The sequence below is a fragment of the Epargyreus clarus genome, unplaced genomic scaffold (genome assembly GCF_041222505.1).
Source record: "Epargyreus clarus isolate Ecla_fem2 unplaced genomic scaffold, WU_Ecla_fem_2.2 ptg000014l, whole genome shotgun sequence".
NCBI lineage: Eukaryota > Metazoa > Arthropoda > Insecta > Lepidoptera > Hesperiidae > Epargyreus > Epargyreus clarus.
In genome coordinates this window covers 16,228,723-16,240,878 of record NW_027332222.1, presented here as the reverse complement: position 1 = coordinate 16,240,878, position 12,156 = coordinate 16,228,723, and the positions used below count along the sequence as shown (strand labels likewise).

Genomic DNA, 12,156 nt, shown 5'->3' with positions numbered 1-12,156 from the left:
CGAAATAGCCCCACCGAAGTTCAAACGCAGATGTAATTTTAACGTTAAGCAATTTTTTTATTTTGAATTTAGACAAGAATACAGTAGAGCCAGTTTTTATATAACACAACAGGCATTAAACATGTTTATTATACTTAAACCACAAACTTGATTGCATTCCCATTCTAATAACAAGTAATTAGGAAAACAAAATTAGTAGATTGCATTATAATAGCATTATCGTTGGTTTTAAATTTTATAATATTTAACTTAAAACATATTCATAATCAGATGAGTAGGTAACTAAATACTTATCTTGTTACAACCACTACTAATTACTTATATTTTATACACATAATAAGTAAACATTGATAGCTTTTGAACTTTCTTCAGCATTGGCCATTGCCAAGGACTGTGATAGTGTGGTCAATAAAATGTAATACCAAAAAATAAAACACCTCGGTCAGCCTTCCTGACCATTTATAAAGGTAGTCCTATCTTAACCCATTTAAAAGAAAAATGTACAATAAAATTAAAATTTTAAAAATATTATATTTTTCATTTGAAAATAAATTTGCGTCAGTGCCAAACGAAGCCGCAGGGGGTGAATTCAATGCAATCCGTGCGCCTAACGCTCGCACGATTCAGAATAAATATGTTATTAATTAGATATCCAGTTTGCAAATGTTCCTTAAGTGTGTTGTTGTTTGAATTGTTTCCTAATTCTAACTTTGATTTTAAATGTGTAAATAAGGATAATATCTTCATTAATGACGGACCGAGATTTATGTTTCTCACGCAATTAAGAGGCATCCTTATTCCTTCCCTGATTATCCTTGTAACTATGAGAAATGTATTGAAAGTTTCGTCTGAGGAAATAAATAAGATTTAATATTTGATGGGCTCCTACGCGCATCGGTAATGGGATTCGTCGGAGGCTCGGCGCTCTGCCAGCGTCCGCGCTCGTTAAGTGATGCAATCAATAGATAAGTTCGTATTTAATTGTACTCGCAGTCCGTAATGCTGCGAGTAATTCCAATGCTTGTTTTGAGATGTGTAGCCGCTGGCGACGGCTACCAGATGACGCCACGAATATAGGTGGAAATAGGGTCAGTGCTGTGTCGTTGATCCGAGGCACGGAGACTGCGACTGCGTGCGCGGAGGGGGAGCCCCGCGCGTCCGCCCCGCGCCCCTTCGCTCGCGCCCCTCAGCGAGCCTCGCCCCGCCACTCCCGCCAGCATTCCGCACTCAACGCGAGGGCGAAGCGCACGCCCGACTCTTCGATTACCGCGACCGACGCGCCGCGCGCCCGCGGCAAGCTCACCCGCCATGTTTGACGTTTTCGGCTCCGTGAAGGGCCTTCTCAAGCTCGATTCGGTGTGCATCGACAACAATGTGTTTCGCCTCCACTACAAAGCCACCGTGATCATCCTGATCGCGTTCTCGCTGCTCGTCACCTCGCGACAGTACATCGGTGACCCCATCGACTGCATCGTCGACGAAATACCGTACGCCGTCATGGATACTTACTGCTGGATCTACTCTACTTTCACCATCCCCAACCGGCTCGTGGGCCGCGTCGGCAAGGACATGGTGCAACCCGGCGTAGCGTCACACGTCGACGGTCAGGACGAGATCAAATATCACAAATACTACCAATGGGTGTGTTTTGTGCTGTTCTTCCAAGCAATCCTGTTCTACGTACCGCGCTACCTTTGGAAAACGTGGGAAGGCGGTCGGGTGAAGATGTTAGTGCTCGACTTGAACTGTCCTGTGGTCGGCGAGGAATGCAAAGCGGACCGCAAGAAGTTACTCGTAGACTACTTCTATACAAATTTACATACACAGAACTTTTACGCCTTCCGCTTCTTTATCTGTGAGGTATTAAATTTTGTCAACGTGATCGGCCAGATATACTTCATGGATTTCTTTTTGGACGGTGAATTCTCCACGTACGGACGTGACGTTGTCCGCTTCACAGAAATGGAGCCGGAAGATCGCGAGGACCCGATGGCGCGGGTGTTCCCTAAAGTGACTAAATGTACCTTCCACAAATACGGTCCATCAGGAACCGTGCAGAAGTTCGACGGACTCTGCGTTCTACCGTTGAACATCGTCAACGAGAAGATCTACGTGTTCCTGTGGTTCTGGTTCGTGATCCTGTCGATTTTAAGTGGAATCTCATTGATCTACCGCGCAGCCGTCGTGGCAGGCCCGCGCGTGCGCCTGTACCTGCTGCGTGCGCGCAGCCGCCTCGCTCCCCAGGAGCAAGTCGAGTCCGTGGCGCGCAAGCTGCAGATCGGTGATTGGTTCGTGCTATATCAACTTGGAAAGAATATCGACCCGCTCATCTACAAGGAACTGATGGGAGACTTAGCTAAAAAGTTTGACGGGAAGGACACTGTATAGCCGGCGCACGATTCTGGCTGCGTCGGATAGTGGGTGTTTAGTAAGGTGCAGTGCGCGAGGTCGGGCGCGCTACCTGCGCCGCCGGGCGCCGGGAGCGGCCCGCGCCACATTCCATTACCTACGCCCGGCGCGGGGAACGACCTCCGCCGGGCCAGTCATTGTATTCCAGAACCGCTTTAAAACTCTTAACGCTACCGACGAAATTATGTTGGTACTTCCAAGCGCAACTTCGACTGAGGCGTGCCGCATGCCGTGGCGCGCGTGCATTTAGCGTAACGTTTTAGGGCATGTTTACACGTAGTCGTAGCTGTAGGTAGATCTCGTGCCTTCGTTTTGTATTTGTAATGTTCGTGTGTGAGTGAATCGCGTTGAAGGGACGTCTCATTGTGATATGTAATTATTATTATATCTAAATTAAGTGTTTATCGTGTACGAGGTTGATCGAGTGGACGGCTGGCTTATTCTTAAGTTTTAGATAGTTATCTAATGTAATGTCTTTGTTATCGAATGTTATACTCGATACGGTATTGTATAAAGCAATAATGAACTATTAATATTAAGAGATCGATTATTCGAATTGGTTGTCGACAATACTGTAATTTTTAATAATTGATACTTGTCTATACTTTTTTATACTGACGAAATCGAGTCGATTATGGTTGATATTTTCTGAATATATTTACTGCCACATAAGTTGATGTTGTTTCATTGATTTCTCCACAGTATTTTAAAATAATCACGACACAATAAAAAATGCATCAATTTCAAGACAAAGGTTTCAACTTTCAACACGCTTTGTTTCGGTACTAGTGTCGCCATCTGTGGCATTTTCTCCAAACTTTGTTAAGTAAAGCAGTGTCTGGATAGATGGTGCTGATACGTTAAGCGCATGCGCAACTAGAATTATTTTTGTTATATGAGCATGTGCACCTTGCGCCCTTGATAACATGCATTTATCATTAATATTATCTGTAATTAAATCTTTATCTTGTACATAAGTCAAATCAATTCAATTCGAAGAATTTGCGCGAACACAATTAAATAATACAATGAGTTGCTTTGATAATAATACTTATGATACTTAGGAAACTTCCAGCTTGATTTTACAAAATGAATTTATGTAAATTACCGCAAGGATTTTATTGCGTGAAGTATTTACTAATTACAAATAATTGATGCTAAAAATATATCACTGAAGAAGTAGCAAAGGGTTAACACAAATTCCTATAAATTAATTGAGTCATCCGCCTCTTAATCATCATACCTTTGTCATAAAACAATAATATGTACCAAATAGGAATGTCATCAGCTTACAGTCTTGTAATCTGTTTACTAAGAAGGCGACGTTCTTAAATAAACATCGTTTATAATATTGGCATATTAATATTATCAATTGCGTGATACATGCGTAAAGCGTTACAAATTACTCGGAAGATTTTTAGTGGTAGAGTCCGCACCGAACTGCTAGTCCGCTCTAAAGTTGTTGCGAGCAGGTGTAGTCATAATTTACTATGGCGACGCGATTCGTTTCTAAATTCAAAGCGGACTAGCAGTTTTACGCGGACTATACAAGCCTCTGTGGTCGACTACAGCAGGACCAAGGCACATACCTATTTCTGTCTAATAACAACAGTATTAAGCGCTGCAGTGCTCAGGTTTGAATCTGCACAATAACATTAATCCTTGTTCATTATTTTATTCTCATATTAAGAATTATTCGTTACTTTTTAGTTTGATTAACAATAATTTGGTTTTTAGTTTTTTAACCCATATTTTATATAAATAGTGCAAACTATTCAATACTTTCTTCCTCTTTCGTTCTTTACACTAGCCAATACAAAACGTTTTAAATTCAACCAGGTAACACTGTATCATTTTTTATGCAGCCGGCAAAGGTGTATGTATCTATTTAAAATGATGGTATTCATGTCGCGCCTGACCTGTTTGTGGATTTAGTGTCCATTCTCACACTTCTCGAAACCAGCCTTTGTTTGGTAAGGACAAGGAACGTAGGAACACGGGCGTTGACAAACAATGCTCTTTTCTACGAAACGATATTCGAGTTTGTCCCACTTTGACAGACAAAATTGTCTCAACTGCACTTTGAGTAGTGGAGATCCTCTAAAATATTGTAATAAGATCGTTCAAAACTTCTAAAACCCATGATGATTAATTCCTAATAAAAAAAAAACTTTCCATGCTCATTTTTCCACTGTCGTGGTTGCCATGGCCAGACTCAGAACAGAAAACCAAATTGTTTTTTCATTGTTTATTATTTGAATCATTACTGACTACTGTGTCATATGACAAACATACTACATTTAATTAGAAAATGGCAGTTATTTTTAAATCATAAAAAGCCACTTCAATGTATTATATTCCGTCATTACTCAGGCCTGCATGTTGCTAATGCTCAAGTGCTCTTAATTTGCTTTGTCCGTAAGAAAACTTGACATTCTTTCATTCATAACTGAGCTAGATGAATCATTAGCTCAGTGCACCTGCGCATCTTTTTTTTTTTTTTTTTTTTTTATAATATAAGAGTAGCAGACGAGCATGCAGTCCACCTGATGGTAAGTGGCTACTGCCGCCCATGGACATCTGTAATCAACCCCAGATAGGATTAGATATTCCTACCTGAGGTCGGCCACAGATGCGCCGCTACCCCTGAGGACTAAGCTGGAACGCCTCGGAAAAGTCTGTCTCCCTTACCACACCCTTCAAACCGGAACACAGCAGCGCTTAACACTGCTGTTATTAGGTAGAAATAGGTGTGGCGGTGGTGCCGCCGGAGTCGAACCACAAAGGGTTCTACCACCTTTAATAACCTGCGCATCTATATTATAATTGGCAGAACTCTATAAAATATTCGTTTTTCATTTTTAACAGTATGTGGTATAATTGATTGAATCTTGTTTTGAACGCTTTTCTGCAGTTGTTAATTATACTAATTTATCTGTAAGCCAATTTTTTTTTTATAATATGGAAGTAGCAGAAGAGCATGCAGTCCATCCGATGGCAAGTGGCTACTGCCGCCCATGGACATCTGTAATCAACCCCAGATAGGATTAGATATTTCTACCTAAGGTCGGCCACAGATGCGCCGCTACCCCTGAGGACTAAGTTGGAACGCCTCGGAAAAGTCTGTCTCCCTTACCACACCCTTCAAACCGGAACACAGCAGCGCGTAACACTGCTGTTATTAGGTAGAAATAGGTGTGGCGGCGGTGCCGCTGGAGTCGGACCACAAAAGGTTCTACCACAATTTCCTTATTTTTTGCATTTTAGATGGTAGAACAAAGCTTTTTAGGTAATACAGTTTTGGGCATTATAAGAAAGTAAAAAGTGTGAATGCAAGAAAAACATACCTTTAAGCTACTTTTTCAATTTAGTTATTTGGAGTCTTCCTAAAGTTAGCCACTTCTGATATTATTGACTGAATTTGAACAACTTGTATAGATGAGTGTGACAGCAGATACTACACCCTTCGAAGCAGCACACAAAATCTCTCAAAACAGTTGAAACAACAGGTATAAGACAGAATTAGGTGTGGTGATAGTTCCGTCCTAGTATTCCACTTCTATAAATGAATTAATTCTTCTCTAAGGAACTATCAGCTATGTCGCTAATAATGTTAAAAAATAAAATTATTTAAGGTAGGTAATACATGCGATGTCCCTGTAGTTCCGGGACTAGAATAGGGATACGGTATGCCCTGCCTGTCGTAAGAGGCGACTAAAAGGGGGCTTCCGGGGTTGCCGGCGGCAAGAGTGGGAGCTCGAACCGTCCGGAAAGCAACCCCGGGAAGAACGGCGACATGTGTGGTCGCATGTCGTCGTAAACACCAGGTGTGCGGGAGGAGCGTAAAGTGCTCCCCCCAGGGCAGAGCCCGACCGGGGCATCGCGCTCGGAGGACTCCGGTTGTGTTCCATCGGAGATCCCGGAGTTCTCCACCAAGCGCTGAGGACGGCCACCGGGGGGGTTTTAGTGCGGTAAAAATCCCACATAACCCGGCGTCGCTCCCACTTCGTCGGGTACCTTTTGAAGGTTTCCCCCTCGAAAACAAAAAAAAAAAAGGTATTACATGCGAATAGATACAATTATTACGAAACGCTCTAAAATTAGATGCAGGATGAATTTCACACGATTACATTTTGGTTTTCATCTGATATTGTCGTCATAGGACAAAAAGTACGAGCATTTATCTTAATACGATAAAATCTTGATTAGATCCGAGAATATACTACGGACGAAGATTTTAAAGTACTTATTATTGCACAACTTATAAAATAAATTCTGTTATTCCAAATTTTACGTAACTAAGTAGAATGTTTCGTTTAAAAAATAAAATCAATTTCTTATACGTAGTAGGTAGGTACATACTTCAGTAATTACAAAAAAAATAAGACAAATGCTCAATATTCGTAATTAGTATTAAAGCGTAATCTACTAAAGATAAAACCATAAATAGTACCATGGGTTCCGAAGTAGACACCCACTGAGAAAGGATAACCAATTAACCATGTACAAAGTAGTGGATAACAGCTTTTAAAAAAGTACAATCGAATTGAGAACCCCCTCCTTTTTTAAGTCGGTTTAAAAATATGTTTATAAATAGCGTCCTGAAACGTACAAACAAGAAAATCTCTTGTCTGGCTACCATACGACATCGACAATGGCTATCCTGCAAAGACGAGAGACTAAATCATTTACAGCGGGTTTAAACATCCAAATACGGAGAGTCGCTACACATGCCGCTACGTAGTATTGAATCCTCTAATAAAAGGTAACGATTTGAAAACGTGATATTAACGTGTAATTTTCGTGCGCAACCGGACGTCTCAATTAGTGCGGCCTTCGCTGCAGCCATTGTGGTTTGCTTCCTAATACGCATGAAGACGGCGGTGATACGAAATAAATGTTTTTAACTAGTATTCTACTAATTACTTCATAGGGAAGCTTAAATTTATAGGCTTTCTAATTTTGCTCACAGACACCAGACAATGCAACTTTTTTTTATTATATAGAAGTAGCAGACGAGCGGTGTACCTGATGGCTACTGCCGCCCATGGACATGGAAATCCACCCCAGATAGGATTCGATAGTCCTACCTGGGGACTAAGCTGCAACGCCTCGGAAAAGGATGTCTCCCTTACCACACCCTTCAAAACAGAAAACAGTAGCGTTTATAAGGAGGATGTAAGGGTTTTACATACATTTTAAAACAGAACCGTCCGGAAGTCCTGCACATGCAGGACAATTTCGTGGAAACAATCATAATCACAGTTTTTGCATATGTAGGTACGAACATGGCATAATGTACTTTTATGTTATTTACTGTAATGTAATTTATTCCGTTACTATTATTAATTTTAGGAATACATCACGACATTTTATTTCTGTATTGTTGTCCTTAGATCAAAAAGGATTTAGTAATGTGGCCTTCAAAATAGCTTACAAATTGTCTAGACCTAGGCTTTCTATAATGCGGGTTTGTTCTAGTAGTCTAAGCACGTACTGCGAGTTCAACCATAATTTGCATGCCTAGATAAGAAGATTAGAGGCTCTAAAACTTTCGTTTTGGCAAAACCAGTGTTTTACCGATAAAATTACAATGTGAATTCAAAAATGTTTGTTAAATTATGGATATTATTCCTATTTGTGTAATTCTAATACAAACCAGTGGTAATGTCTGAACAACGACATACTTTAATATTTTACTAAATTTTTATAGATGCAAAATTCAAAATAGATATGCCGCAAATAATAGAGCGCCCGGAGCTTGCTTCATTTGCTTAACTTTACTCCATTTGCTTGCTAAGGTTAAATCTAAGAAACAATTTGTTTAAAATAAACTGTACCTATAAGATGCACTTCTATGCATAATGTTTACGTCACAATCACGTACGAATGGTTTCTTGTCAGCCACGAGTCAGCAGCTTTGCAAAACAAATCGTTCTCTATCTTACGATTAATAATAGTATTACTTAGAATATATGAACGCATCTGTTTTTATTTTAAATGATTGTTGTACATTGCTCGTTACCCACAGAAAATTATACTATGATATGATAGTAAATAATTTATATGTGTTCTCTAAATATTATTCTCAAAGCGAAATACTAAATATTAATCAACGCTTAGTTCTTTTGCGCTAACAATTTCCCAATCCAAATACATAATTAGCAGAGGACGGTTGTTAATTATCTTGAATGATTCCTTTTGTACTGAAAGTAAATCGATGACGGTAATTTTAGTTACGTCGTCGTTATATATGTTATCCTAGACCAAAACACAAAAAGAGGTGAAAATGCATCGATGACTTTTAAGTCTTTATTTAACTTCAGTGACCATACCTAGGGGATAAGAAGTGAGAAGTAATGAAAGACATTTTTTATCAAACAGCATTGGATGAACCGATAATAAAAATAATCATAATCCATGTGGCAATGGTAGAAGCTCAGGCCGCAGGTGCGCGTCATTCGATACTGCTCACACATGCTCTATGTTGTGGGATAGCTTTGTCATATTCGATCTAGTTACATTTACGACTAATGTTGACTGTTCACTTTGTTCGTCTTTTCAAATTGTTTAATTCAACAACACCAAAGTATTTGTAACTTTGTCTTAGGTTCAAACAACAGCAGCTCTACAATGACACTGTATAGATGGAATTGGGTCGATAAAGTGCCAGAACTACAAAGAAGTCTATCTCCTTTTTTTTAAGTTCATGAAGTATGTTAATTTACCTTACCAAAGTGGCTAAGTGCAGATTAACTTTAAACATTCTATATAAGCTTCAGACATCCTTCTAATTTGTTAAAGAAAATAACAACTTTATCATCAACCAATAATTTCTGTCCCAGCTGCCACTTCTAAACGAAGAAACCCCATAATCCACCATCGCGGGCAAATGCGGAAGGATAGAGTTCACATACCTTCGAGAACTTTACCGTTAAAGCAGCTAATTATTTGTATAATCATGTATAACATAACATACAAACATACAAATGCCGCTAGCTACATATTTTTGTGCTGATGGTGGGTACACCGTCACCGCATTTCAGGAAGTGCGGCCGCGGCCGTCTAAGCACTCTCGTCTCAATAATCAATCAAGTGATGTACATGTGGTTTTGTACGCTTTGTTTATTATGTACTTAGTACCTAAGGTTATGTGTTAAGTTATATCATGTTCATTGCCCTAAAGGTTAAGGTCGGTAACAATGAGATACAATAACTGACTTCCCGTATAATCCTTTAAACGAGTAAAATGTAACAGAAAATTATGACTTTGAGGAGTTTGAGGGCTCTTTTATTACAGATTTCATGCAGGTATTAATTATGCCTCCAGAGTGATTTGTACAGTAAATCGCTTATACAAAAGTCGGGTATATGAGCTTTCACATTTATACAAACTAACTATTTATCGTTAAAAAATAATTCTAGATAATTCTATTTTGGGGTTGAATTCACAGCCAGACAGACAGATTTTTAAATAAGATTTATTTTGCCTTTTTTTCATTAATTAAAGTTAATTACACTTTATACGAAATCCTTATGTCTACTTAGGATTACATATGCCTGAAAAGGCCAAAGATATACTCGTAAACGTTACGGATGCTCGTAAAAAATAAATTATGTGCGTTTTATAAATTTTATTATTTCATCTAAGTAACTACTGCATCTGATATAACATGCACAAAAACAAACAAATGTAGTAGGATGAGTTAATGTGATTCATCTGGCTCATAAAATAGTGATGTTAAAATCTGGACCTATCTTATATGTATCGATGAATTGATATTGAAGATGGACGGATAGGGCGACACAAAAGATCGATTTAAGGAATTATAATAAATGGTTAAGAATAAGATATAAGAACAAAAAAGAAGATTGTTTCAAAATGATTCAATAATAGGATCATTGTGACTGACACAAGTTACCTATATGTAGAGTCCGCGCCAAACTCCTACCTATGTGAAATTTAACATTTTCCTACTCGTTCAGATATATGTTTGTAATCTTCGGTAAAACTCGTAAGTCTTTAATATAACAATAAATGTGATGGTGACTTATGACTCTTGAGTATGTGTTTTAATTTACTGACTTTTGTTTACAGGAATACAGGACAAGCCTCCCATAGGCACGCTACTTATTTTTTTTTATGAATCATCCTAAATCTTTCAGGAGAAACTATTTTTACAAAAAATAAATTCAAAGACCAACCAACCAACCAACCAATAAATATATATTAACCAACGTTTAATATATATTTTTTAAATCTACTCACGTACCAAAGAAACCAGATATTACCACTCGCTAGAACAATAATATTAGAACATAGTAAACGTCAAAATTTGAAGATTTTGATAATCGAATTATCGATATGTTAACTAGTTTTGCATTCTGTAGTCGGACATCTCTAAACAGAAACACTCGTAATCTAAAAGTAGCTATAATTATTATACGACTTCACTGCTGACTGTTGATATCAGGCTGATAGCTATCAGCTGTTATAGCAATTAAAATGTTTTATTGAGTTTACCATATGAGTAATGACTAATGTCAATTTGCTTTTCTTAGTCTTACTGTTCTTAGGACAAAGAAGTAGCTTCGGTACAGAGTTCAAATACAATTAATTACATACAGACGCGATCTCTGCATAAAATTGTGTATTTATCGTAAAGTCCGACATATTCTATCTATATATTTAAAGGTGGTAGGACCCTTTGTAGTTCGACTCCGGCGGCACCACCGCCACACCTATTTCTGCCTCATAACAGCAGTGTTAATCGCTGCTGTGTTCTGGTTCCAAGGGTGTGACAAAGGACTTTTCCGATCCGTCCCAGCTTAGTCCTCAGGGGTAGCGGCGCATCTGTGGATGCCTTTAAGTAGGAATACTTAGTCTTATCTGGGGTTGATTACAGATGCCCATGGGCATCAGTAGCCACTTACCATCAGGTAGACTGCATGCTCGTCTGCTACTCCTATATTATAAAAAAAATCTCTCCGCTACCCACGAGGCAGAGGGGAATTCATGCAGGGTTTCTCCACGAAAAGAAACTGGCCAAGTGCGATCTGCCGTCCAAAGATTTTAGGGGCGTCATGACCTCTGTGACCTCCCTTCCCCCTGGGACCGTGCCTGATTACATAATGATTTAATTTAATTTAATGATCAAAGTAACTGCCTTCTTCTGTTGATTATAGAGAGTAATGCTTCTTATAAAAGTCTTCTCAACTACAAAAACCATGAGCGTAAATAGGAAAATGATCAGACTCCCCATAGGTTAAACGGAAAAAAAACATTAAATAGGAGTTAATTTCGCCACTTTTATTAGAACCCTCCCCTTCATTTAAAGCTATTATGTATGTAAAGAAGAACACACATTGAAATAAAATTAAGGATTTCCAGTCTTGATTTTAGTTCCATATACCAAACAACTGAGAAAACCTGTTTTTGTCTGAAGATATCCGTTCCTCAGAGTTACATGAAAACAAGTATAACGAGTAATTTTTTTATGTCGATAATGGTATTCAAAGAGTATAGTAACCTACATGCTATTTTCGTTTAGTTATTGATAACAAAAATTATATGATCTGTTACTGGTTTATTATCTATGATCTGTTAAGTTCAAGTCGAAAGTTTATAATAATGAAAGTACAATAAAGTTAGGCTGAAGGGCAAAAAGCCAAAGCCGTAAAACACCATTAAAAAAAAAGAAAAGTCAAGTCGAAAGGCAAAGACAATGTCAAACACCAAACTGTCAT

The 12,156-nt window shown here is 38.6% G+C and overlaps 1 protein-coding gene across 1 annotated transcript; it reads left to right on the top strand.

Moving 5' to 3' along the window:
• The first annotated feature begins 1,213 nt into the window (after positions 1 to 1,213).
• On the top strand, positions 1,214 to 3,081 carry Inx2 (innexin 2). Its single transcript, XM_073079256.1, has one exon. It carries the CDS (start codon positions 1,309 to 1,311, stop codon positions 2,386 to 2,388), a length of 1,080 nt encoding a protein of 359 aa, XP_072935357.1. The 5' UTR covers positions 1,214 to 1,308; the 3' UTR covers positions 2,389 to 3,081.
• Positions 3,082 to 12,156: the final 9,075 nt, after the last annotated feature.

Coding starts and splice junctions, on each gene's coding strand:
- Inx2 (XM_073079256.1), top strand. CDS start 1,309: ATGTTTGACGTTTTCGGCTCCGTGAAGGGCCTTCTCAAGCTCGATTCG.